We start from the raw sequence: 27,302 nt of genomic DNA, 5'->3' as shown, positions 1-27,302 counted from the left end.
AATCAAAGTCAGAATATTTTTTTCCTTGTTTTGATTCTTAGGTATATATCCATTGATATCATATGTTTTTTATGTAGAGGGATGTGGTCCTTGGTTGATTAATTGTGTCAGATATATACTCGAGAGTTAAAACAATGAAAAGAATATGCTGTTGTCATAGCCTTAGTGATTATGGTACAAGTGTGTCAACATAGGTAGTATACCATATTAGCATCATCGGGCCATTTGTGATTCTCTCTGTTGAAGCTAATCGCTTCAAGGATAAAGCAGAGCCAGCAATGTCTACAGCTTGTCAGATGACATCATTGAAAGTGCTGTGTCTAGGCTACAGATTTAGAAGATAATTTGTGTGAATAATCAGTCTGGTTCTTGGCATTGGTTTCCTTGATTCTTTTTGGAATCCATACAAGGGACCACATAAAGGTTGTCAGCATCCGTAGTGAAAGTTATGTTATGGAATCGACAGGACTCCAACTGCGAATTTGTTTCATTATCGCCACCTACTTCGATTGCTCAAAAATTGATCAAAATTGCATGCCCATATAGTGTTATGATGCCGATTTTTCTTCTCTTCTGATGGATAGCATTTAGCTTCAAAATGTTATGGCTTAAAGAGGTTATTTTCTTTTTTCCTTTTATCTGCATTCTTATTGACTTGATTATTAAAGTTTGATGTAACTTTTATTCCTCATCTTTTTAATTTAATTTATGAATTGCTCTTCTTAATCGGATAGAGCTTCTATCTTGATCGGTTTTCTTTATAAAGAAAATATTCTTTTTTAGCTCATCTATTAAATATATATATATATATATATATCTTTCTGTAGAAATATATTTCTTATAATATATACCAATCCTTATTTAAGAAGCTCAATGTGATTACAGAGCAATATAGTGAATAAATGACAAAGGACTATATTCCAAAATTCATGATGTTGACCATCTTATTATTTATTCCTTTAATTCAAGTGACATTTACAATTCTTGACAGTATCTTTTTCGTCGTGCAAAATCAATCACTTAATTATTATATCAATCAGTAACTCTATTATGCCCTTAACTCATCAGAGGAAATAGCAACAATCAATCCGTCAATAGGAAATAAAATGTGATTTGACATGATTAAAATCCGAAAATTGAAAGAGAAGCTGCAAATACTTTTAAAATTCAAAATGGCATAATGGAAACATATTATAAAGTATGGAAATAAAAAATTTAAAAATTAAAAAAAACGTTTACAAGTGTTTTTGATGTAGATGTACATAATAATACTTTGATAAGTATGTTTTAACTTAAATAGGGATGGTATAATAAAATTGTGGGGTCTGCGTTCGTGCCTGGCCTCCATAGAATGGAAATAGGCACAAACTTTAATAAAGACTTTTCATATGTATCTGCATAAGTATATTTTGATAATTATGTTTCAGTTTGAAGAAATATGGTATAATAATACTATGGGGTGTTCCTTCGCACCTGACCTCCATAGAATGGAAATATGTCACAAAGTTTAACAAGTTTTTTTAATATAGATCCATAGAATATTGTGATAAGTGTTTCAGTGTGAACAGGTATGGTATAATAAATTATAGAGTTTATCTATTTTATTTTTACTTTCATCATATTTTGCTTTGGTTTTGATACCCTCAAATTCAACCCAAATTTACAACTCTTCCTTTTCATAACCTATCATACTTTCCTAAATCAGAGTCCATTTTCTGTAAGCTGTTTTTGAACCCAGTCAACGATGGGTACTTTAATAAAATAATGTTAAAAAATACACATTGTTGGTGACTACTCCCTTATTTAGATATACATCTTTCTTTCGTTGGAATTTCTTAACCCATTTTATATAAATATATATATGTATATATATATAAATTTCACTTACCCCAAAATGAACCCTATAAATGCTTTTTAATATATATATTAAGAAATCAGCCTGACTGTCATGCTTTGTCATTAATATGTCAAAATCAGTATTTCTTTCTGATTTGCCAATTTCTCCTGTTGATCACCGTAGCATGTTATTAAGAACAAACAAATTTTCATTTGATTTATTTCCTTCTGGATATTAAATTAGCTGGATAGAGAAACATTTTTACAAAAGCATGTTGTTGAATTCATTCAGACATAATTGCTTCCCTATGTTTTGATAAAAAAAATTTTTTTTTCAATGGCATTTTTTTTTTCAATAACTTCAACATCAAATGAACTTCTAAGAGAAAGATATATGAAGAAAGACAGAAATTATTTTGAACTCCTTCCATTCTTTCATGCCATTTAAATAAACATTTGTACATTTAAACAATTTGTGCTCATCTAAATAAAAAAGCGAATAGGTCACCATATTACTTTTTTAATAACAAGAAGAAGAATTTACTTTGAAAGTAGATTAACAGAACACAATTCATAGTCTCTTATTATTAATAAAATTATTAAACATAGAAAAATAATAATAAAATTAATTGATTTCTATTTTGTCAGTTTACTTATGATAATAATATTTTTCAAAATTGTGTTGATGGAATACTAATAACCTCTTATATTACTTAACCAAAAGAATTAAATATTAATTGCATATGGATCATTTAAATATTAATTATATATGGAGTAATTAAATATTAATTATGTATGGATTAATTAAATATTAATTATATATGGATTATTTAAATATTAATTATATATCGAGTAATTAAATATTAATTATATATGGATTATTTAAATATTAATTATATATGGATTATTTAAATATTATATATGGATTATTTAAATATTAATTATATATGGATTATTTAAATATTAATTATATATGGATTAATTAAATATTAATTATATATGGAGTAATTAAATATCAATTATATATGGATTAATTAAATATTATATATGGATTAATTAAATATTATATATGGATTAATTAAATATTATATATGGATTAATTAAATATTATATATGGATTAATTAAATATTATATATGGATTAATTAAATATTAATTATATATGGATTATTTAAATATTATATATGGATTAATTAAATATTATATATGTATCATTTAAATATTAATTATATATGTATCATTTAAATATTAATTATATATGTATCATTTAAATATTAATTATATATGGATTAATTAAATATTAATTATATATGGATTATTTGGATTAATTGGACAATTGTTCTCATCTTGATTGTTATCTGCACAATGTTTTGCTGGATGTACCCTTCGACCTTTGTCAGGTATTAAAGTTTCCATGTTTTGACAGGAAAAAAAAGAAGAGGAGTTAGCTCTACACTCCAAGGTTTTGAATTTTTGGATCTAGTTGGAAATAAGTTTACACAAATAAATTATCAGGAAACCTTATTGAGTATTATTTCTAACTTATTATGATTAAAATTTTAATTAAATCCATTCACCAATTGTAAGTTCTTAGAAACAACATTTACAGAACTAAGAGGTTGCTGGTTTTAGTATGGTTAATCGTGTGTGTGTCTCATATTATGCGTTTTTTGAGCAGATGTAGTTTTCTTAATTTTTTTATTTGTCTTGTTTCTTTCCCCTTTTCTATCTCATATCAGTCATAATGATAACATATCAACAATTAAGACAATCTCTGATCTGGAATTAATACATACATTACTTCAGTCACCAAAGAATTCTATTATAACTGAGTGTAGTTTCTTTGTGCCTTACAGCAATCAATGATGTAGAACTCATGCTCGATTGCTTCTATTCGTCTCTTAGCCTAGTACCTTTGGTGTAAGTTGATGCAGTGTCATTGACTTTAGCCATTTTCTTGGGATGCCAGCATTGCCAAAGTTTCTATTTTCCTGACGAAGACTGGAATCGTATCATATTCGTTGACCAGACTGAACCTCTCCCACATTGTGTTAATCAATCAAAAGTCCAGATTGACGCCGATCAAAGAACTGGATGTCAATTGAGGGATGAGAAACACATTCCAAAATAAAGCAAACAAGGAATCAATAACTGAAAGAAACATTCTTAATATAAGAAAATGAGCATATATATTTTTCCGCGAAACTTACATTTACAATAACAATAAAATCTTTTGCTGATTGGGGAGTAATACCTTTGTGCTTTTGGACAGAATTTGGCTTCAATATAGAAATTCTATGTTACTGGACAGTTGATGGTAAAATTTTTGCCTGGACGAATTAAAAACATTTCTTCTACGGGCAAAGATAGCAATTCTTTCTGGCAGGCAAAAGGCAGTAGTTTTGTTCTCTAAACTTGAGAATAATAAACGTGCAATAACCGCACATTATATTAGGTGGAAAGTTTACTTGGCATTGTTTGGCCAAGTTCTATCTATTTTATCGAAGAACCAACTTGATTGGTCACCTGAGTCATAAGATCCAACCGATGGGCAGGTTTTCTCCTGTCAATCATTATCCTCTCTCTGCCAGTCTGACCAGAACCTATGCAGTGTTCATCCATAGATACAACTCTTTGATTTCCCTTTGTTTTTTGTATTGCCTACATTTTTCTTTTACTGAACACACCTCCGCCAACAGCTGGCAACCTCTAATCTTTCCATTGCTTACTGTATTCAAACAGAAAATATTATTTCAGAAAATTAAAACTGTTTTTATACTGATTCTTTCCCATATATATATATATATATATATATATATATATATATATATATATATGTATGTATATATATATATATATATATGTATATACTAGTGTACCAAAACAGATGCTATACTTTGATACTTACTCATAAGCTTGACATTTTGAAGTTTGCAAGAAATCGCTAAACATATATTTGAGGAAAGAAAAAATCAGACTTTATATAACAGTCATAAAAAGATTGCCGTAGGTTTTTTGTTTTTGTTTTTAAAAATCATATCACAATTTTTGCAACTAATTTTTACACCTTGGCAACAATGAAGAAAAGGTAGTTAGTAATCTATATAATAAGGTAATAGTTTGAGAACTTTCATGATTTCACAGTTCCAACTTCTGGCCTCACTATTCAATTTATATATGTGGCACTATTGAAAATGATACCAACTGTACTGCCTGCAATACTAAGGATGAGTTGATTTTCAGAATTAAACTGCTTTTCAGACGTCTCACAAAGGACACAAACCCGACGATGGCTGCTCAGGATGGCTTGTACAAATGCATATTTGGCAAAAAAAATCCTCTGATATGTTCATTTGGAATTTTGAGTATACATCAATTATTGGCTAAAATATGACGTTTTCATTCCTTTCCAAAAAGTATCAAATTTATTCCGAACACTATATATATTGGCATTGTTATACATATTACTATAATTATTTTAATATATGAATATTAATACATTTTTAATAAATAATATATTTTTAATATATATGTATGGTGTTCTAATCTATTTATAATAATTGGTTCACATCTTCTGTTCAAGTCTATAGTAGTTCTACTTAGGTGGCAAATACGTGTTGAGTATAGACGCTACTTCTTGGAGACATCTTTCTCTTCATTATTCTTATGTCTATAATTTTTAGTTTGTCCAACAAGGACAGATGGCTTTCCTGTTCCTTCCATATGTGGTCAACCATACCTGATGTTAATCTCTTCCAAGTATTCCATCTTTCTGATGTTTGTATATTATTTTGCACACATTTTTTAGTCACAATGTTTTTGGAGAGTTGAATACTCAACCAATGTCATATGCAATAATAAAAGTTTTCCGGGCTTTCAGAGTTTTTTCTCAGAATTCCAGGGTTTCAGATGTTAGCATATGGTAGAGATAATCGAAGGCTAGAAGAAAGCAGAAGATTTGAAGATCAAAAAAAATCTGCAAAATGAACTGAAATAACGGATAAAAAATAAAATGACGAAGAAGCAAAGCAAACATTATCAAAAGTATACAGGCTGAAGAAGATTTTTATAGGCTGAAGAAGATTTTTATCGGCTGAAGAAGATTTTTATTGGTTGAAGAAGATTTTTATAGGCTGAAGAAGATTTTTATAGGCTGAAGAAGATTTTTATTGGTTGAAGAAGATTTTTATAGGCTGAAGAAGATTTTTATAGGTCAAAGAGCAAAGTTATTTTATAGTTTCAACATAGATGATCATCTTACAAATAATCCTTATGGATTGATTTCACAAAAATATATGAGGGACGTTCCAAAAGTAATGCCTCCTATTTTTATCCCATCCAAATAGATCAGAGGGGATTGTTATGATTACTGTACTTATGCACTTATGACCTGAAAGTTTCATCTCTCTGTTGAAGATATTGACAGTGTGAAACTCTAAGAAAGCAAGCACTGTCATTGCAGCAGAGATGCGTCATTGAAATCCTGGCAAAGGTGTATTGTGATTTGTGGTGACAATGTAGAAAAACAAATTCTGTAGCACAAAAAGTCACTTGTTTTAATGGTACCACTCCCATCTTCATAGCTCTTCAACTTTTTGAGTTAAAAAATAGGTGGTATTACTTTTGGAACAACCTTTGAAGGAAGCTAGTTCAACCCACCATGGGCGAGTGCCACTTTAATTGATAAAATATTTTCAGGGTTTTTTCGAACTTGTTATTTATACATATAATTACATATGTATGACCAGATTGTCTTCTGAATTAAATCCTCAAACATATTTATTATTTTATTTAATTTATTTTATTTGTGTTCTAATCGAGTATTTTTAATTATTGGTTTCTATATTGTATGTAATTTTATACTAACTTTACTTAGGAGGTCATTTTCAACAGACAGAATATTCTGTAGATGATATTAAAAAGATTATCTGTTATTAAATTAGTATCTGATGATCTGGGTGTCAGTAAGAAACTTAGGACTATGGGAGAGTTACTTCCTCCAACTCCACGTATGATATTAGTAATCAGAACAAACCTGTTAATGAGATTAAATGTTAATGCTTATTTGAGTCGGCTATTTTCAAACTTTGTTGTTGTTGTCATAGCAACATAGCAAGTCTCATGTCAAGTAGACACAAAGCAGATGAAAGTGCAATGACGTGTTGAGGTTTTCAAAATGACATTACACAGATCAACATGTGTCCTACATAGCATAATTATCTATAGATATGAACATACTGGAGTCAGATTGCATCTATTTAAAAAAAAAATCTGTGTCAGTTTATTTTGAAAGGTGACGTTTGTGATTTTATACAAAACTGGACATTGTTTAGCTCATATATTGATTTACATACGATCAAAATTAAGTTTGTTTGCATGCAAGTAGAAACCTGTAATTAGTTGAAAGAAAAGAAATAGGAACAGTACACATTTCTATGGCAGTGGTTTTTACAATGTCAGCACTCAGTAATTTGAATTGTAAGTCTTTTTAACAGGCTAAATGTTTTATAAATTTTAAAGAAATTAACATAACATAAAAACTTTCCAACAAAGGGACAGAAGAGATTTTCTGTTGATTGTTAGAGATAGATAAACCCTTAGCTAATGGTGTTCGGTTTGAAGACGTGTGTGGTCTTCATTTGCTGGCTTGTGTTCAGTAGAAGAAAACGATTATCGTTTTAAATATTTCTTAAACTAAAACATTGTTGTTTTCAACTTGTGGTTTTCTTTGGAGAGCGAATCTGTGGCGCTGTTTTACAATTTGTCACTGTGCAAAGGGAGGCAACTCTCGTTTACTAAGAAATTCGTTCATTTTTTTCATCTCAAAATTTAGGATGCAATATTTTTTTTAAATCAAAGCCTTAAAAAAAGAAAGCTGCAACGATTTATTTAATGTAACAAAGTTTATAACGTTGATAATACAAAATGTAGTTTTTACGCGACTATTAAGAGAAAACCAACAAATCCACAATATTTTCATTAGATGAAAACATTTTTTTTATTAAGTTTGGCAACTTTTTTTTTCTTAATTAAAAAGTAAATGTTATAGGAAGGTATTTTTTTAAGAAATTAGTCTTTAACCTTTAAAAAATACAAAGAATGAAACTCTTTAATATAACAAGGATGAAACTTTTAAAGCTGCGGCGACTTTTTTTTTTTTTACTGTAACAAAGCTTATAATATTAATAAACCAACATCTCGTTTTTAATGTTACAAAAAATGAAAATGTGACAATACTTGTAAGCTTTGGCACCTTTTTTCTACATTTTTTATGACTTAATAAGAGATTAAATGCGATGATAAGAAATTATATTTTTTTTTTTCAAACAAAACGTTTTAATAAAACAAAGATGAAAATATGAAAAAACGGCTGCCGGGTTATTTCTGAACAAAACTTATAATATTAACAACACCAACATCTAGTTTTTAATATAAACAATAAATCACAGTTTTCGTTTAATAAAAATTACAATATCTCTACAACTATCATCACACTTTAATTTTTTGTAATGTTAAAAACTAGATGTTGGTGTATTAATACATTTGTTACAGTAAAAAAAAAAAACTTGCCGCAGCTTTAAAAGTTTCATCCTTGTTTTATTAAAGAGTTTCATCCTTGGTATTTTTTTAAGGTCAAAGACTAATTTCTTAAAAATCTTGCTATAATATTTACTTTTTAATTAAAAAAAAGTTGCCATTTTTTTTTTTTTTTAATCTAATGAAAATATTGTGGATTTGTTGGTTTTCTTTTAATAGTTGCATAAAGACTACATTTTGTATTATATTAATGTATCAACTTTGTTACTTAAAAAAAAAATTGTTGCAGCTTTCTTTTTTAAAGGTTTTGATTTAAAAAAATATTATGTCCTAAATTTTGAGATGAAAAAAAAATGAACGAATCTCTATATAAACGTCTCCCTCTGTACAGTGACAAATTGTAAAACAGCACCGAATCCGTTTTTGCTGCAGCACTGGCTGATCCCACACAATTGATACCAAGGCTAGCGTTGAACCAAGCACTGAACTGAAAGGTAGGCGTGATGATCATAACCTGTGCAGTGAATTCACACTGATACATGTTCACTCTGACACTGGCCGGCAATGGCAGATTAATTGTTTATTCAAAAATTTATTTATATATGATTGTTATTTTCAACTATAAGTATTGTAATCATGTTTTTGTAGCTACATGTCAATTACTTTGTAAATTATAATATTCTGTAAATAATATAAACAGTGAATAAAAAAATTGTTTGTTATTAATTTAGTATCCGATGATTTGGATGTCAGTAAGAGACTTAGGACTGTGTGAGAGTTACTTCCTCCAATTCCCATGATGATAGTAATAATCAAAACGATAACTGTTAATTAGATTAAATATAAAAATCGATTGAAAATATATTTTTTGTTTTTAACAATACTGACCAATATTTGCCTGATATGACTGATGAAAAAATTTTTTTTTATGTAACTCGTAATAAAAAACCTATTAATCACAAAAGTGTGGGAGAACAACTAATTTTACTTTGTATACAAGGTGTAGAAATATTAATAACTTTTTATTTTTCCTGTTTACAGCTAGGTCTCAGGAGCATCAGTCAACCTTATCCATCAAGTTTCAAGGAATTGGTCGAAAAAATGGTAAGCATTTCAGAAATGAGATTTCATTTTTGTTTACTTTTTTGGCATCAGCATCATCATCATCATCCTCATCACTTGGCTAGATTTTATTTACATTTTTCATTCTTCACTTTTTTTTTCTCTTTTCCTCCCTCATTCTTTTCTTACCTTCCTTTTCCCTCTTATAACAGTTCTCTCTAAAAACTGGAAATGTTAATTTTTTTCTGAAGACTAAGACCTTAAACAATTCATGAAGGGGGTAGGTGAGTGAGTCGACTTTCATTTCACTAAAGAATGATTTTCTGTTTTGTTTACCAAGATTTTAATTTCACTAATTAAACATTTTTCAAATTATTTAAAATGCTTTTTTTACTAGCAGATTATCATTCAAGTTTTTTGTGCTGTGCTCTTCCCCTATGTGTAGGAGAACCGTGACCGACGTTTGGAAATTCATTCCAATTTCAGCATTTTTTGCTATCGGTTATTGTTGTGGCCTTATTTTAGGGGTTCACAATATAAAACAGGAGAGTCTGTAAAGTCATGTCAACGATTAGGCTGGCATGGAATCTCTGATTAGAGAGTCAAAAATGGCTGCCTTTCACAGCGATGGGAGAGTCCATGTGAAGACAGGAATAGGGGTGTCAGTTACCCCAGAACAGTTATTCACATCTCTGATAATATTTATCACTAACACATCATCGTTCAAGTCACTTTTTTGATACTGTCCTCCCCACACATGAAGCACACATACACACACATACATACAGGGGAGCCATGCCCCTCCCCCTGCCTCACTTTCCAATTCAAAAATTTATCCCAATTTCAACTTGGTTACTCATATTCCTGATAATATTTACTTGTTCGAAAGTATCGACGATGTCAAGGTTTATTCCAAACAATATGTGATTCATGTTCTTCATATCTCCCCAAAATACTGACTTTTATTTCTTTCTTATTTACAGGCAATTGAAAACAATCTGGTTTTCCTACCAATTCCGGGCAAATCGAACCAGGGTAAACAAGTGTATCGTTTTGGAAGCACCATGATCAGTCTTGAAAGAAATGTTGTGTTTATGCTGGACAATCAAACATGGCTGCCTGTTTCACTGAACAATCTCATTGAAAATGCAAAACGTTAAAACATTAAAAATATCATCAATCAACATCATCATCCGTCACCTGACAGTTTATTAACAACCAAATCATCAACTTTTTTTTGTTATATGTTAATTTGAAAGAAATGATTGATGACTTGTATAAAGTTATGGACACACAATGAAACAGAAAGTAATTTTTTTTTTTTTTTTTAAACCAATAAATGGATACAAAAATCAACCAAAAATAAAAGAATTACCTGATCTTAATGAAATTTTCAATATTAACTAATAAATTCTAATATAAAGTATTTATTTTGATTTTTGTCCAAAATTTACCCAGCATCCAAAAATATGAAAAAACAAAAACAAAAATCTGTATTATGTACATATGTATGACAAAACGAAAATATCATATTCCAAAAATCACAGTAGATTTATTTAAAAAAAAAAAATTAAATTTTATGAATAACCAAATAGCAGCTATCTTGTACACTATTTTGAAAACAATCTAAAAAAAAAAAACCAACAATAATTCATACTTGTGAGATTTATGTAGTAATGTCTACAAACTTCCATTAATTATTTAAAAATGATTATCTTTATAAAAATAAAGCTACTTAATCAATTTATGTGATTTTTGGTATTTTCATTTCATCACTGGTGCGTACATCATACAGATTTATTTTATTTTTATTTTTTAATATGAGGGAATTCTTGACAAGAACCTTTATTTTATTAAAAAAAAAAAAAAATTTATAGATACGTTTTCCTTTTTTTTTTCTTTCTTTTTTTTTAGATCACTTAAATTACTTTCCATCTTTCATTTCAAGGATGAAATACATTTTATCATATTCATAGTTGAAGGAAACACAGTGAGAATTGTTGCACAAAGTAACACTCTGAAAGTGTGGCCATTATCTAAAGATCTCAAGACATTTTATTTTAAAAAATGCTATAGTTTATTTGCTAATTGGATTATTTTATTAATTATTTTTGAACAAAACATGAAAGTAATGTCCAGAATTCCTCCATATTAAAAAAACAAAATAAAAAAAAATCTCTGATGTATGTACCTGTGATGAAGCAAAAATATCATATTCCAAAAATCACATCAATTAATCAAGTAGTTTTATTTTCATAAAAAAAATTCAGTTTTAAGCAATTAATGGGAATTTCATCAATATTACGACATAAATCTCATATGTATTATTTTGATTAATCGGACAATTATTCTCATCCTGGGTGTTATTAGCACAACGTTTCGGTGGCTGTACCCTGCGACCTTCTTCAAGTGTTGAAAACGTTTCCTTTTCTCTACTAAGGAAAACAGGGATTAGCTCTGCATTGCAAGAATTCGAACCGTGGGTTTGAGGATGTGTCCGTAGATGATAAAGCAAGTTCAATCTTCAGAGGTCACTAGGATATTTTTTTAGGGTTTTCCTATGATTCAATTGCATTGTGTTTTTTTTTTTTTTTTTAATGAAAATACACGCTGGTATTGATCTTCTGTTTTGTAAAACATTTTTTCACTAATATTAACAATTAGCATAGATATCCTGAAAATTTATTCATAGGAAAACCTTAAAAAAATATCTTAGTGACCCCTGAAGATTGAACTTTATCATTTACAGACCCACCCTCAAACCCACGGTTTGAATTCTATTAGAGAAAATGAAACATGTATTCAACACCCGAAGAAGGTCGCAGGGTACAGTGACCGAAATGTTGTGCTAACAACACCCAAGATGAGAATAATTGTTTGATTAATCAAAATAATACAAACATTCACATCTCATCTCAAAAATTCAGAATTGCATAAATCTCGTATGTTTGAGTTGTTGAGTTATTTCCCTTTGTTTTTAAAGGCCGTCTCTTTTGAGTTACTCAAAATTTGATATTTTTTTTGTTGTTTTTTTTATGTGGAGGAATTCTAGACAAGAACCTAAATTTATTTTTCTAACTAAAAAAATAAATAAACTTGGATAGAAAAACAAAATGCACCAAAGATCAGAGAATTATCTAATATTAATGAAATTTTTAACATTTATTTGAATCATAGTCTTTTTGTGCTTTGCAATTTACAACTCTGTTACCAAATCCAGTACTGCGCCATCATCATAAGAAATCTCTTCTCAGTTTTGACTCCTATTTTTCGACTTCTTTTCTGAAGTGGTGGCGCTCCTCCATCACGAGATGCTTATGCAGCACTGTTGTCATCATCTTCCCATAAATGCTATCAAACCAAATCGACCTCTCAACCATTGATTTGTGATGTCATTGATTTGTGATGTCATTGCATTGTGACGTCAGGACGCTATCCTGCATATGACATCAGCACAATCTTCCTTCATCTCGCTTCTTTCATCGTTCATAACTAGGGCTAAGACAACAGCATATTCTTTTCATTGTTTTAACTCTCGAGTGTGTGTCCGTTAATATCCTATATGCTTTTATATAGAGTGATGTGGTTCTCGGCTGATTAACTGTGTCGAGAGTCAAAACAATGAAAAGAATATGTTATTGCCATAGCCTTATTCATAACTCACCTTTCCTTCCCATTTGTATCATTCCTCTTCTGCTTTCCATCCAATAAGATGCTTTCTCTACTGTTTCCTAAATATCTTTAATCAATTTTCAGTAACTGAAGTTATTTTGGTTTTTAATTTATATTTTTTAGGCATATTTTTAAGCTTAAAGTAGACAACTCCCTTTTATAATCAACTTAAAATGAGTTGACTCCTTTGCTATTTTTTATTTTTAGGTGATTATTTAAATATCTTTCATATTATCAGTCATCTAGGCTGAATTAAGTAACTTTTGTAATAAATTTTAAGTGCATTATTGCCAATAACACGATGCAACAATAACAAATGAAAATTGGCTAATAAGAAACAAAGTTGGATTTTTTAACTTAAATGTTGTTGGAGTTTGACTTTGGAAATCTAACAAGATATTTATATATTATTTATATATTAGATTTATTTTGTAGAAAAAAAATTAAGTTGTTTTTAATTACGTTGTGTTTAATTAAGTTGTGTTTAATTACTTTATTTCCCTGCTTCATTTCAAGGACAAAATATATTTTATACCCATGTTCGAAACTTAGTGACCTTTTACAAAGAGATAATATTCTGAAGGTTTGAGTCAAAATTTATGGATGTAGCTCATAGCGAATACAAATAATTACGTTCCTATTATGTAATAATTAATTTTCTGTTGTAAATATATCATAAATAATTATATGTGCAGTGCATTTTTTTTTTTTTTAATTTTTATTCAATTTTCACTCCAAACAAGGCACAGTACTATTAGGGACATAAGTTGCAGGAATATTATGAAGGGAGATGAGCAGCAAGATGTCTGTTCATATTACACTTGAACTTCTGCATGTCAGTACAGTTGGGAAAGCAGAATACCGGAAGGGAGTTCCAAAGTCTAGCAGTTCTGGGGAAGAAAGTATTGGAGTAGAAGGCTTTCTTACACCTAGGGATCCCTAATGTGTGCAGGGGTGGGATTTTGCTGCTTGTTGAGTTTGTCGGGGATATTTACATTAAGGGGATACAAGTGCTTGTAGTTCGTTAGAGCATTCACCATTAAAATACTTGTAGGACAGGCAGAGGCATACAACATTTCAGTGATGGGACAGAGGCTGAAGCTTAGATGACAGTTCAGGACCTATTAGGTTGGCGACTCTCTTTTGAACCCTGTCCAGGAGTGAGAGACAAGTAGCAGATGCACCAACCCAAATGTGACAACAGTACTTCATACGTGGGCGAATGGTCAATTTATTCTTTCTATCGATGGCTTCCAATTTATGAATACCACATTACTTTCTTTTTTTAGTTGATTACATGTAAACAGTCAGAAGAGGTTGGCTGAGAAAAAAAATACCAAAAAAAAAATCTATTTTAAAGTGGTGGATCACTTTTGCATATAAATTTAACAGAAAATAATCATTCCAAAATTTTAAGGACATATAGCGAAATATTATCTTTTTAAGGAAGATAAATTTTGTAACTAGATCTTTGTGGAAAAAGGTAACAAAGTATTGGCCTTATGGGAAGGGGAAAAAGGGATTGGCCCATAGAGGCTAGCAGAGAAAGATATAGGATAATTGTGTTATGTAGAAGTCCATAAATGAATAGAATGAGTCAATGCATGTGATTGGGGCTGGAAAGGCAGTAATTCTGCTGATGCTTCAGTGGGATCGAGATACTTAATATGGGTACTTATATGAAGAACATAAAGAAATTATTTTTTTTTTATAACATGTTTAAGGATATTTAAAGAAAAAAATTAAAAAATTGATTACTTTGCCCAAAACACACGCACACAAATATTATTATCTTTATATTTCTACAGAAAAAAAAATTATTTACTTCCTCCCACCAGCAAGTCGAACCATCACAAAAGCACTTTCTAAATTATTTTTGTATTTTCTAGTACAAAGGAATGATACGAGTTTTCCACCTTTTATCAGAATTATGCTTGTTTTATTTTAATCCAGTAAAAGCAGTTTTCCATTTAAATTGCTAAAGTTTCCCATGAATGTGAAAGTCTCTCATTTTTCTCTTGATTTCTGCCAAATTGCTAGACCCTAACCTCCGTATTTTTTTATCACTATTTGGCTGGGTTTTATTTCATTTTCTCTCTTCTCTCTCACTTTAGCTTTTGTCTATTTCTCTTCCTCTCTCTGACTTGTTTTGCTTGCGATCTTTTTTTTTTTTTTTTTAATGTTATTCGCTTCAAACAAGGCACAAATTGCCATTGAGACGTAAGGGGCTACTGTGACTGAGGGCCAAATTTATAGGGAGCATGCTAAATGGGGAATTATCTCTCAAAACTGAAAATGCTAATTTTGCCATCAAGGCTACAATTTTGAATGATCCATTTTTTTTTTTTTTTTTTTACATGGTAGTCACCACTTATCAAGGCCAAGACGCCACTCGGGAATAAGGGTTATTGCGTGTAATTAATGGGATAATATCGTAGTAATCATTAGTAATGGAGATTTGATAAAGTGTCTTACTTAAGTTTATCAGGAATTTGTTTATGTTGAACTTGAAGACATCCAAGTTGTAGTCACGTGGGAAACAAGCAAATGGAAGAGAGTTCCACAGGCGTCCACTTCTAAGAAAGAAGCTTTGTTCATAGAATCTATGTTTTGATTTAGGCACAGATAAAGAGTGGGGAAAATTATTGATAGTGGTTTCAGCTAGACGGGTGTTTTTCGTGAAAGATTGGCGAGGGGGGGAGGAGAATTGAGTTAAATGACTTTCATCAATCAACAACATCTCATCACTTTCTCGCACATCCACACATGGCCTGTTTCTCTTAATTTTGACTTTTTGAGTCGCAACCGATTAGTGTTATTTAGGAAAAAAGTTGTTTTTTGCACAAATACCCTCCGCAGGGGGCCACATCACTCAGGTTGGGGAATCTCAATTTCAACTGTTGGTACTTTTACAGTTTATGAACTCTGCTAGTTTTTAGATAGGATTTTCAAGTTAAATTCAATTTTTACAGTATATTTTATTCATTAAATTCTTATTAACATTCTCTTTGTGTTAAGAATGAGTTTTTGCATTATTTCTGCACGGTCTGTAAAACTGCAGAAATATTCAACTATTTTTGTCATTGTTTACTCACATTTTTTGAGTCAAGTGGAACTGAGATGTGTGAAAGCTTCTGATTGGTCAGTCAAGATTCAAAAAATTTATGATGCAACCATTCAACTCATCTGGTTATGATAACTAAATAAATTCATGTTATTAATACTCAACTTTGTATTCATTCTTTTGTCCCAATCCAGCTGTAATCTATGGAAAGGGGTAAAAACCAAGATGGCGACCTGGATTTGATCATGTATACAGTCCAGAAGGTAAATATAAATGGGAGTACATCTAGTAGCAGATATATTAGCTAGTACGTAGTGCTAACAGATGCTGGAAAACAGGAATTATTCAGATGAGTTGTGAAAGCGGCAAAGGGATTTACCCTGCTGAATCATAAGAATCAGAAGCCGATAAAGTAAGCAGATATGATGTCACCTGTTCAGAGGCTGATAGATTATCTAGGAGAAAATAGTTACTCCTGATAAAACGACATGCATTTAAAATGATCTAACAAAATATTAATTATTAAGCAATGCTCTTGAAAACATAAATAACTCTCTCTCTCTCTCTCTCTCTCTCTCTCTCTCTCTCCTTTCAACCATTTTGTCATGAAATGAACATTTGGTTAAATGTATTCTTTACACTTCTAAGAACATCTCTTTTAAAGTAATTAAATAATTGTATAAAGAAAACATGTCAGATGGCTTTTGTTTCGACTATTGGAATTAGCCTCAGTCCTGGAGAAAGACAACACACACGCACACATGATGACAGCAACAAATGTCTTGATTTGAAGTTAATTAAAATAATTAAGGAACTAAATGATTGTATAAGGTCATCTTGATGACACTCCTACACTTACGAATTAATTGCAAGTACATGTGGCGCAGTGGATAAAGTACTTGGTAAAATTCAGTTGTAAGTTATTCTCTTCTGGAGGTTGAAGGTTCAATCTTCAGTGCAGGCAACACTCAAAAATACAATTGTGAATTAATTAGTACTTCTATCCGGTCATGGTTTTGTGCTCATGGAAAGTGAAAAACTTTCAAAAAAATAATTTGAATTTTATTTTGGCATAAAAGTAACTTTTTCCATTACAAACCATCACAGCATTACCACTGTGAATGCAGTGTGATGATGTATGAAAGTGAAAGTTGGGGACATGCGTTGCATGGAAGGAAATGGTATGAGAATGATATTATGGATGTGTCAAGTGAGTATCAAAGGTTAGCTTAGTTCTAATGCCCGACAACAATGCTGCTGATGATGATGATGGTACAAGCTAGACAGTATAAATAGATGTGTGCAGAACAGGAGACTTTGATGGTATGGCCACATTGAAAGAATGAATGAGAGTTATTAGGTTAGGAGATGTAGACCAGTTGAGGTAGCAGGTTCAATTCATATTGGAAGGCCACGAAAATATGGGGGGGGGGTGATAAGGATGGATTTGAGAAAAAGAAGACCTGACCAGAAATAGAATAGTTTAGAAGTCAGTTTCTAATGACGTCCAACGCATACCAATATGTAAAATAGATGTTAAACTAATGATGATGAAAAGAAATACAATTTAAAACCAATAAATGAATGTTAACCAAAACAGGACAAAATGAAGAAGAGGATAGATTTCAATGATTCTTATTTATTCAATTCTACTGGGATTAAATACATTATTTTTACTAACTTGTCACTTTTATCAAAGCCAAAAGCCACTGGAGGATAAGGGTTAATGGATAGATTATCAGTTGAATGATGAAGAATATCATGAGAGGATTGAATATAATGATTGGCATGAACAAATGGAGTGGTCAATGATAGGTATTTGTTAACATTGGATCTGAAGATGATCATGTTGTAGCCTCCAGAGAAGCAGTCCAGGGGAAGTTCTTAGAAAGAAACTCTGTTGAGAGAAATTCCATTTGATATCAGACACATGGAGAAAGGAAGGAAAATTCTTTGCAGTGGAAGTAATAAGACAAGTCATCGCTGTGAACATCTTACAAGAAGATTGAAGCTCAGGTGAGCAACTTCCATTGAAATAATGATAGAGTAGAGAAAGACCTCCAACACTTCTTTTTTGAGAAGGGTCCCGTAACGAAAAATTGTAGTTAATTTTAAACTTTGTCAAGGTAAGAAAATGGCGCCATAAGCAGAACCTTCCCAGATGCGATAGGACTACTTCTGGCATAATTTTTGGTATTTTATAATTTTTTTGTTTCTCAAATTTTTTTAAAATTTGAGAAACAAAAAAATTATAAAATACCAGGATAACAGATTTTTTTTATGTACTAACATCTTACCGCTTATCGAGGCCTAGGAATTAGTCGAGGATTAGGGTTAATATGTGTATCAGATGGACAATGAAACAGCTTTAACACAAGACCTGAAATGAATGAACAAGACCTGAAATGAAAATCAGGAGGCCTCAAGTTTTGACAAGCTTCTTGGCTTGACCATTACTCCTGATCTTAAATGGAACACGTACATCAAATCTGTTGCCAAGGCCGCTGGAAAAATGGTGGGATCTTTCGATCGATCCGGTAGATATCTCACTGCTGATGCTATTCTCTATCTATATAAGAGCCAGGTACGCCCAAGGATGGAATACTGTTGCCACATATGGGCAGGAGCTGCTAGAAAGGACTTGTCCTGCCTTGATAGAGTTCAAAATAGACTTCGTAGCCTCGTAGGAGATGTCCTTTTCTCTTCCTTGCAACCTCTATCTCACAGAAGAGATGTTGCCAGTTTGTCTCTGATGTATCGTTATTTTCATGGAAAGTGTTCGACTGAGCTTCAATCTATGGTCCCCCCATGCCAAACTTTCACAAGAAACACTCCTCTAGCTGTAAACACTATCAATAATTTCCCCCACTCTTTATCTGTGCCTAAACCTAAACGTAGATTCCATGAACAAAGCTTCTTTCTTAGAACTGCACGCCTGTGGAATTGTCTTCCGTTTTCCTGCTTTCCGGCTGACTACAATACGGTTGTCTTCAAGTCTAACGTAAATAAGTTCTTGATGAGCCGTTCCATATAAGTTTATCAAATTTACCAAATTTTCATTACTAATGATTACTATATTGTCCAATTTCTACTGTACACTCTTTAACCCTTATCCTTGAGTGGCCTCTTGGCCTTGATAATGTGGTGATGCCTATGTAAAAAAAAAAAAAAAAAAGCCGTTGCTAAAGTAGCTGGAAAAATAGGCAAATCATTCTACTCCTGATAAAATCCTGTGGAAAAGTCAAATATGTCCTAAGATGAAATACGGTTGTCATATCTTGGGAAGCGCTGTTCAGAACATTTTTTTCTGCCTTGACAGAGATTGTCAAAGTAAGAGGTTTCTTCTAAGAAAAAGCCATTCATTCCAATTGGAGCCAAGTAAAGATCAAAGTATTGGTGATTAAAAAAGAGAAGTTTGGCTTTAAACACATTTAAAATAACCAGGAACCCTTTTCTCCATTGCACTATGTATGTTAGGTCAGACGAAAGAGAATCAGAAAAATCGATCATCAATGCTCTTCAAAGTGCTGTCATAGATAGTTATGTCATCTGCATAAATGTTAATTAATAATTTTAGAATGTGATTTGGGAGATCATTAGGGAAGATCAAGAAGAGAGTTGGGCCCAGAATGGATCCATTAGACACAATGGCATTGATACTATTATACTATTATAACCCTAACGCCCTCTCTTCGTCCAGGGGCCAGGCCGCATCTGTCGCTAACCTGGTTCACGGGAGCATACTTGTGATGTACTCTTGGCCGTGTTCATCGCTCCCAGCTCGCAGGACCATAGATGCAACCCAGCAGGGCTACATTCTTACTTGTCTAGTGGTGGACCCCTCAAGCGTGACCAGATTCTCACTGGTCACTGGAAAATATCTCTCTGCTGCTCAGGACACACGAAATGTGCATGACCCGAAGTCCATGTGGCAACATTGTCGATTTCGGCCGTCACTCTGTCTTCGTGCTGGATCCAGTCTATCTCTTTCATCATCTGGGGTCAGAGCATACCTAAAATAAACTGCATCTTTATTCAGGCCGGCAATCAAGAAACAAAGAAAAACTCTGGTTCATTTTTGTAAAAACCAAACAAAATAATTATTCATAAATCATTTTACACTTGTTTAAAGTCGAGTTCTTTGATCCGAGCTTCATGATGCAGGTTGTATACCTTAAGTTCGTCTAGTTAATTTCCCAGCTAAAAACAAGAGCTTTTCGACTTAGCTCTTATGACCCCCACTCCCCACCCCCACCCAAGCGGGGTGAGAGCGATGTGGACGCCTCGATGCCAGCCAGTAAAAAGAACCTAACTCTAAAAAGCCAATCGTTTTTATAAAACTGGCCTCTTCCCCCCCCCCCTGTCATATTGAAGATTACTTTTCTTTTTTTTTTTCCTCTGAACCTCTTTTTTTTCTCTATCCCATTATCTTATTCTTTTTCTTCTCTTGTGAACTCCTTTCTCTATCCCCTTATTCTATTCTTTTCATTTTCGCTTTTCTTGTGACCCTCTTCTTCCTCTTTCATGACCATATCCCTCCCTAAGTTCAATTTATTTATTTATCTGTCCAACTAACTTATTACTGGCTTGGTGGCCTGGTAGTTAAATACAACAGGTGGACCCAAATGACAACATCTCCCAACACCAAAGCAGACCTTTTGAACCCAAGTCATTGTACCTGTCTCACTCAATTAGTAGTTAAAATTCATTTTTACCAAATCCAACTAGAAAAACAATCTCTTATTCTAACGAATCCTATTATCAGATTTTATATTTTCTTTTCATTGAAAAAGATACTATTTCTTCTTTGGTTGACAGAAATCTCATAAACATCTGTTTTTCCTTGACCAAGTGTCAGCATGCCCCCCTAACCATACCTCATCCTCTCCCATCTTCATCTAGCTGAACAGGATACCTGGCATCGCCTGGGATCCCGTTACACTATGTGCAGTCGTTGATGATAAATAAAAATGATGAACAATAAAAGTAGTCCATGGACGTCTGTCCATAAACAACTACTTTTATAAACCCATCTGAAAAGATTTGCTGCTACCTTTCCCCCCCCCCCTTACATGACATGCTCCAGGTTGCATGAGAGAGAATTAGCAAGATTTTGATGGTTAATGCTCTTCGAAGTGTTGCTATAGATGGTTGTGTTATTTGCATAAATGTCGATGAATGATTTCAGAGAGCATTGATGGAGATCAGGAAGAAAGTTCAGCTCAAAATGGATCCTTGAAGTGCAGGCTACTATATGCTTCAGATTTCTGCCCATCAACAACTATTATTATTATAAGAAAGGATTTGATGGTTGAGAATTCATTTCCAGATTGTTGTGTCCAGAGAAATGGGATGTCAGGATCATCGAACATTTAAATATCAAGTAAACCAGCTCATTTATTTGAGAAATTTTTTTTTTTTTTTTTCATGTGTTCACAAAAACAAAATAGTTGTGGCAAAAGATTTTTTTTTCTGTTAGTGCAGAAAAGATTTTTTTTTAATTTTTTTTTTTAGACCATATGCATTTTTCATTTTTGAGATCTGGTATTTAATCCAATCTCATCTCATCATCAAATTTTGTTGTGTTCGGAGAAATGGGATGTCAGGCTCATTGGATATTCAAATAACAAGTAGGCAAGCTCATTGTATTTTTAAACAGAATTTATTCACTGCAGAAAACTTAAATTATTTACAAACCGATATTCAATCTCAAGCGAAGTCGCCATATTGTCCTTGGTTCCTCTCTAGAACTCTCTAGTCTTTTTAAGGATCTATGAAGGGCGATAATTCTTACTTTATTTAAAGTTATTTCCCTTTTGATAGCTATAACACCTCCCCTTTGAATTATGAGTCTTGTAGGATGTTCGAGTTTATTTGTAGAGTTGTAGAGTTATTTGTAGAGTTTATTTGAAGTTGGTTTGCACCTTCGTTGCGTCCTTTGGGTTGGATCTTTCTTTTCAGACTTGCTTTGTTTACTGCATGTTGCTTGAACTCTCTGAGGTAATTCAAATGTGTCCAGTAAATTCCAGTGGAATGATTGAGTCATTTGATTGTCTCTTTGGAAGATATGAGTGATGCAGTTAATTTGCATGCCTGACCCAAATAGATGATTGTACATCCACATCATAAATTACATTATCAGAACAACATACTATGTTATCTTGTGTCCATTTTGTTTACCATTGCAGGAGTCTTTTGCAATACAGATCGTCCTGGTAGGAATTTACGTGATCTTGCTCCATGATGGCAATTTAATTGGTTTACCATCATCCTGTTTCTCTTGGGAAGATTATGTGATGATGGACGAATAGCCCTGTTAGTAAACATTTTTCTTTTCATCAGTGCTTCAGCAGGAAACTTTTCATTTGGGAAATTTGGATTTCGGGTAGGTGTTCAAAGAGCATTAACTATCAGAATCTGTAGCTACTTAGAAATATTTCTATGATCTCTCAAGTAGTTCTTTCTCCTTTTAACTTCAAGAGTGCTCTCTTAAATGTGTTGACAAAGCATTCAGCTTGGCCATTTGATTGTGGATGGAAAGGTGGAGATCTGAGATGCTGAATACTGTTTTGTTTATAGAAGTCAGAAAATTCTGCTGAGGTAAATGCAGTACAATTATCAGAAACTAAGATTTCAGGAACGTCCAGCCTGCTGAAAATTTCTTGTAGTTTCTTTACAGTTTCATTTGATGTAATATGGTTCATCTGAAAGATTTCTGGCCACTTACTGTAAGCATCAACCAATCAACCAATATTAAGTAATGTTTTCCATTAATTGGTCCTTCAAAGTCCATGTGTAGTTATGACCAAGGGGTAGGCAATGCAAGTAATGTTGTTTTCCGAGGAAAATTTGTGACCAGTTGAAATGCGGCACAACTTTTATGCAGACCCATAATGTTAGAAAATAATAATAGGGATCTATGTTAGAAGTTTGGAAATTGGGTTTAAGTTTGTCTTTTGTTTTAAAACTTTTCATGTATTTTTTTACAAGGGAGTTACAAAGGCCACTCGATGGTAAGGGTTAATAAGTGTACAGTGGTTACTAAGGCAAGAGCATAGTGATCATTAGTGATGAAAATTAAGTAGCATTTGATTATTTAAGGAAACGGCTCAACAAAAGCTTGTTTATATTCGACTTGAAGACGACCATGTTATAGTTAGTTGAAAAACTGGCCAGCAGGATTTCACAGGTGGGAAGTTCTAAGAAAGAAGCTTTGTTGATGGAATTTGTGTTTAGATTTTGGCATGGATAGAGAGTGGGAGAAATTGTTGATAGTGGTTGTAGCTAAACGAGTGCTTTTTTGTAAAAAGGGGGGACCATAAATTGAAGCTCAGATGAGCAGAGATAGGCTCGCAACCTCTCTTCTGTGGGAAAGAGGTTGCAGGGAGGAGAAAAGAGCATCACCTAGGTTTCAAAGCCAGTTTTGAACTCTGTCAAGGCAGGATAGGATGCTCTGAGCAACACCTCCCCAGATATGACAACAATATTCCATTTTAGGAAGTATCTGACTTTTTTAGAGGATTGTGTCAGGAGTGAGATACTTCCTGAAGTGGTAGAATGACAAAACCAATTTTCCAGCAACCTTGGCAATAGATTTGATGTACATCTTCGATTTCAGATCAAGAGTGAAGATCAAACCCAGAAGCTTGTTGAGGCAGAGAGCTTCTTTAAGAAGAGAGCCATTCATATCAATTGGGGGCAAGTGGGGATCAGAGCATTAGTGGTGAAAAGATAAAAACTAAGGTTGGGATGTGTTAAAATTAACCAGCCACCTTTTTCCCCATTGTATCACATGTTCAAGGTAAAAAAAAAAAAAGAGAGACTCAGAAAGATCTTGGTTATTATTGGCCTTTGAAGTGTTGCCCAAGATGGTAATATCTACGTATATGTCGACGAATGAACTCAGAATGTGATACTTTAAGCTTCGGACTTCTGCTCATCAATGGTTACTTGTATAAACCTATCGGAGGCAAAAGATTCAATGGACTTCTGTTCGTCAATGATTATTTGTATAAACCTATTGGAGACAAAAGATTCGTTGGTTGAGAAAACATTTCCAGATATTCCATAGGTGGAAATCTTGTGAAGTATACCTTTATGCCAAACCCTGTCAAATACCTTTGATATATTAGGATTAGAATCGTAGAAGAGATCGGTAAATGAGTTTAGAGACGAAACAGAGAGAATAAATAAATTAATTATTATTGTAAACCTTTGAAGAAGGAAAAACCGTAACAGTTTTTATGTGTTAATAAAATATCATATATTGCACATAGAATGGATGAATTAAAAATAGAATATCATATCTTACAGTTTTGCTAAGAAGTAAAAGGAGAATGAATGTTTGCAGGGAGGGGACCATAGATTGAAGCTCATATGACAAGGAAGAATAAAAGCAGAACAATGTAATTGTTTTTGTTGTTTTTAATAAAATTTTGCTTTTAGGTTCAAAAGGAAAGGTAAAATGGACAGGATAGTAATAAAATAAAATCAACAAAGACACAAAAAGGAACATTTATAAAAATGTTGGTTTTATCAGAGTGTGTTATAAGACCAACTCCTATATTATTATAGCATGTTTTTTATATTATAGTGTGTTAAGATAAACGATATATTATAGTGTGTAATGACCAACTATATGTTATAGTGTGTTATGACCAACTATATGTTATAGTGTGTTATGACCAACTATATGTTATAATGTGTTATGACCAACTATATGTTATAGTGTGTTATGACCAACTATATGTTATAGTGTGTAATGACCAACTATATGTTATAGTGTGTTAAGACCAACTATATGTTATAGTGTGTTATGACCAACTATATGTTATAGTGTGTTATGACCAACTCCTATATGATTATTATTGTAGCAAAAAACCGTCGCATAAAAGGAAAAAAGCCCCCCCCCCCCCAAAAAAAAACCCTACTTTTTAATAACAATGAAAAGGTTTATTCAAGGTATCGGTTGATAAAAGTTGGATAGTGTTCGAGCAAGGAAATATAGAGTTAGAAAGTTCTTTTAACAGCAAAAAGTCAATGAGTTTATCTTTGAGTGAAAATAGTTGATTCTCGGGAATTCAGAGGATGACGGCAAGAGAAAGAGGGGGGAGGGGCGTCCTTCTTGGTTGCTTTCAGGAATCTCTCTGCTGATCGACTATGGTCCCAAAGTAGCTGAAGTAGTCCTTGGGACTAATGAAATAAATATGCCCTGCAAGTTGATTGGTCATCAAAGTTTACCCAATCGACATTTCTCTGGGTAAGAAAAATAAGTCAGTGTTTATATAGGTGTATCAGAATTTTTGTAGGAATTTTTGACACTCCTAACACGAAACTGCGAATAAAATATAAAAAAAACTTGTAATTTCTCTTTTGAAAGTGGGTTGTTTATTTTCTTTATGGATTATACTTCCAAAATAAACGATTAAAGTTGTTTTAAAAGTAATAGAAATAGTTTTTTTTATTTTTTAAAAAACAGTAATGAAATTAATTAAATTTTACGAGCTCAGTATTTTTCAATTTTTAAACTTTAAAAATCTATCAAAAGTTTTCTATTGATTCTATTTTTACGATATTTTCAGGGTCAATGTGAAATTTTATGCTCTTTCCAAGAAGCCAAATATAATATTTTAGACAAACGTTTTTTTTTAATTCACGCCCCTCCATTTTCAAGTGTTTATTAAAAAGTAAATAATTAATTTACTCACCAAAGTTTTATATATCACAAATTGAAGATAAAAGATCAATAAATAATATATTCAAATTTAAAACAAAAAAAAAGTAGTGTTTTTTAGAAATTTACCTGTAAAGTCCGAAGTTTAAAACCTTTTTTTAAAAAAAAAACCACGTTGTTTTTTTTTTTTTTTTTTTTTTTTTTTTTTTAATGAAACCTTGGTCCTTGCTCCTTTAATTGAAAAAAAAATTAGGGGTTGAATTACATTTTTCGAAGAGTTATAAGCTTGGAAAGACGGGGTGGAATTATTCATTATTTTTCACGAAATTTCTGACACACCTAGTATTTATACTTGCTACACATATAATAATACTATATTCCATTAATAATTCAAACAAGTTTTATTAATATCTTAAAAAAAAAAGGAGGGGTAGCTGCTTTTATTTCCTACATCAACATCAAGTTCGTAAACAAATTATATATAAAAAAGAAAAAAACATAAAAGAGTTAATAAAACCAAAAAATGTAATTTAAACCGTAAAAATAATATAAAATATATCTATGTAAAAAAAGTTTCTTAAAAAATAATATTGTTTAAAACAATAAAAGATAAATTGTTAATTATTGGGGAGAAAAAACGAGAACTGAGTTTGTTCTTTCACCAAAAATATTAATAAAAATAATCTTACAACCAGGAAAAAAATATTTTATTGTGTACTTTTTTTATTTCAATTTTCTTTTGTTTAAACTTGTTTCGTTTTTTTTTCTTCTTATAAATCTCTAAAGTAAACAACAAAAAAAACGTTTTGTAAATAAATCTGAAAAGGCAAGTATCGTGGTCTTCGTAATATATTAATATATCACATGACATATATATAACATAATATATTGAATGACATATACTACAAAATTTATTAAATGACATATATTACGAAGGCTATGCAAGTGTGCTGTTTATAATTCAACCGGAAATAAAAAAAAAAAGAAAGAGAAACCGAAAATATGTCCTTTTGGTTGTTTCTTATTCTGGGGTGCCTCAAATATAATTGATCCAAAATGTAGCCAATGAAGCACAAAAGAAAGGACAAGTATTAAAATGAAATAAAAATGTTTTTTTAAAGATTCATTCAACAAGTGTTCCTTTTTTTCTTTACACTTCCTTCTTTTTCACTCAGTCCTGGGTTTTATATATATACATTTTATACCAGCAACAAATTACTTCTATGCAAACCACAAACTACTTATGCAATGCAATTACTACTGCCTACCTGTCTTCTGAAACTACCCTTCTATATCCAGCGCCTCCTGCAGCCTTCCAGCGCCTCCTGCAGGTTTCCAGCACCTCCTGCAGTCCTCAGTACCACCTACAATTTCCAGTGTCTCCTGTAGCCTAATTCAATACCTTCTGCAACCTTCAGTGGCTCCTGCATCCTTATGCAGCGCCTGTAGCGGTCAGGCT

The 27,302-nt window shown here is 31.9% G+C and overlaps 1 protein-coding gene across 1 annotated transcript in view; it reads left to right on the top strand.

Moving 5' to 3' along the window:
• Positions 1 to 10,862, top strand: part of LOC145241522 (tuftelin-interacting protein 11-like) — a 97,359-nt gene extending 86,497 nt beyond the window's left edge. Inside the window, exons 16-17 of the mRNA XM_080104565.1 lie at positions 9,414 to 9,476; positions 10,418 to 10,862. Of these exons, the coding sequence (XP_079960691.1) occupies positions 9,414 to 9,476; positions 10,418 to 10,594 (240 nt within the window). The 3' untranslated portion in view covers positions 10,595 to 10,862. The remainder of the gene's footprint in view (positions 1 to 9,413; positions 9,477 to 10,417) is intronic.
• Positions 10,863 to 27,302: the final 16,440 nt, after the last annotated feature.

The sequence above is a fragment of the Euprymna scolopes genome, chromosome 20 (assembly GCF_053919585.1).
Source record: "Euprymna scolopes isolate OS-2025 chromosome 20, ASM5391958v1, whole genome shotgun sequence".
Lineage (NCBI taxonomy): Eukaryota > Metazoa > Mollusca > Cephalopoda > Sepiida > Sepiolidae > Euprymna > Euprymna scolopes.
This window is presented reverse-complemented; position numbering and strand designations above follow the sequence as displayed.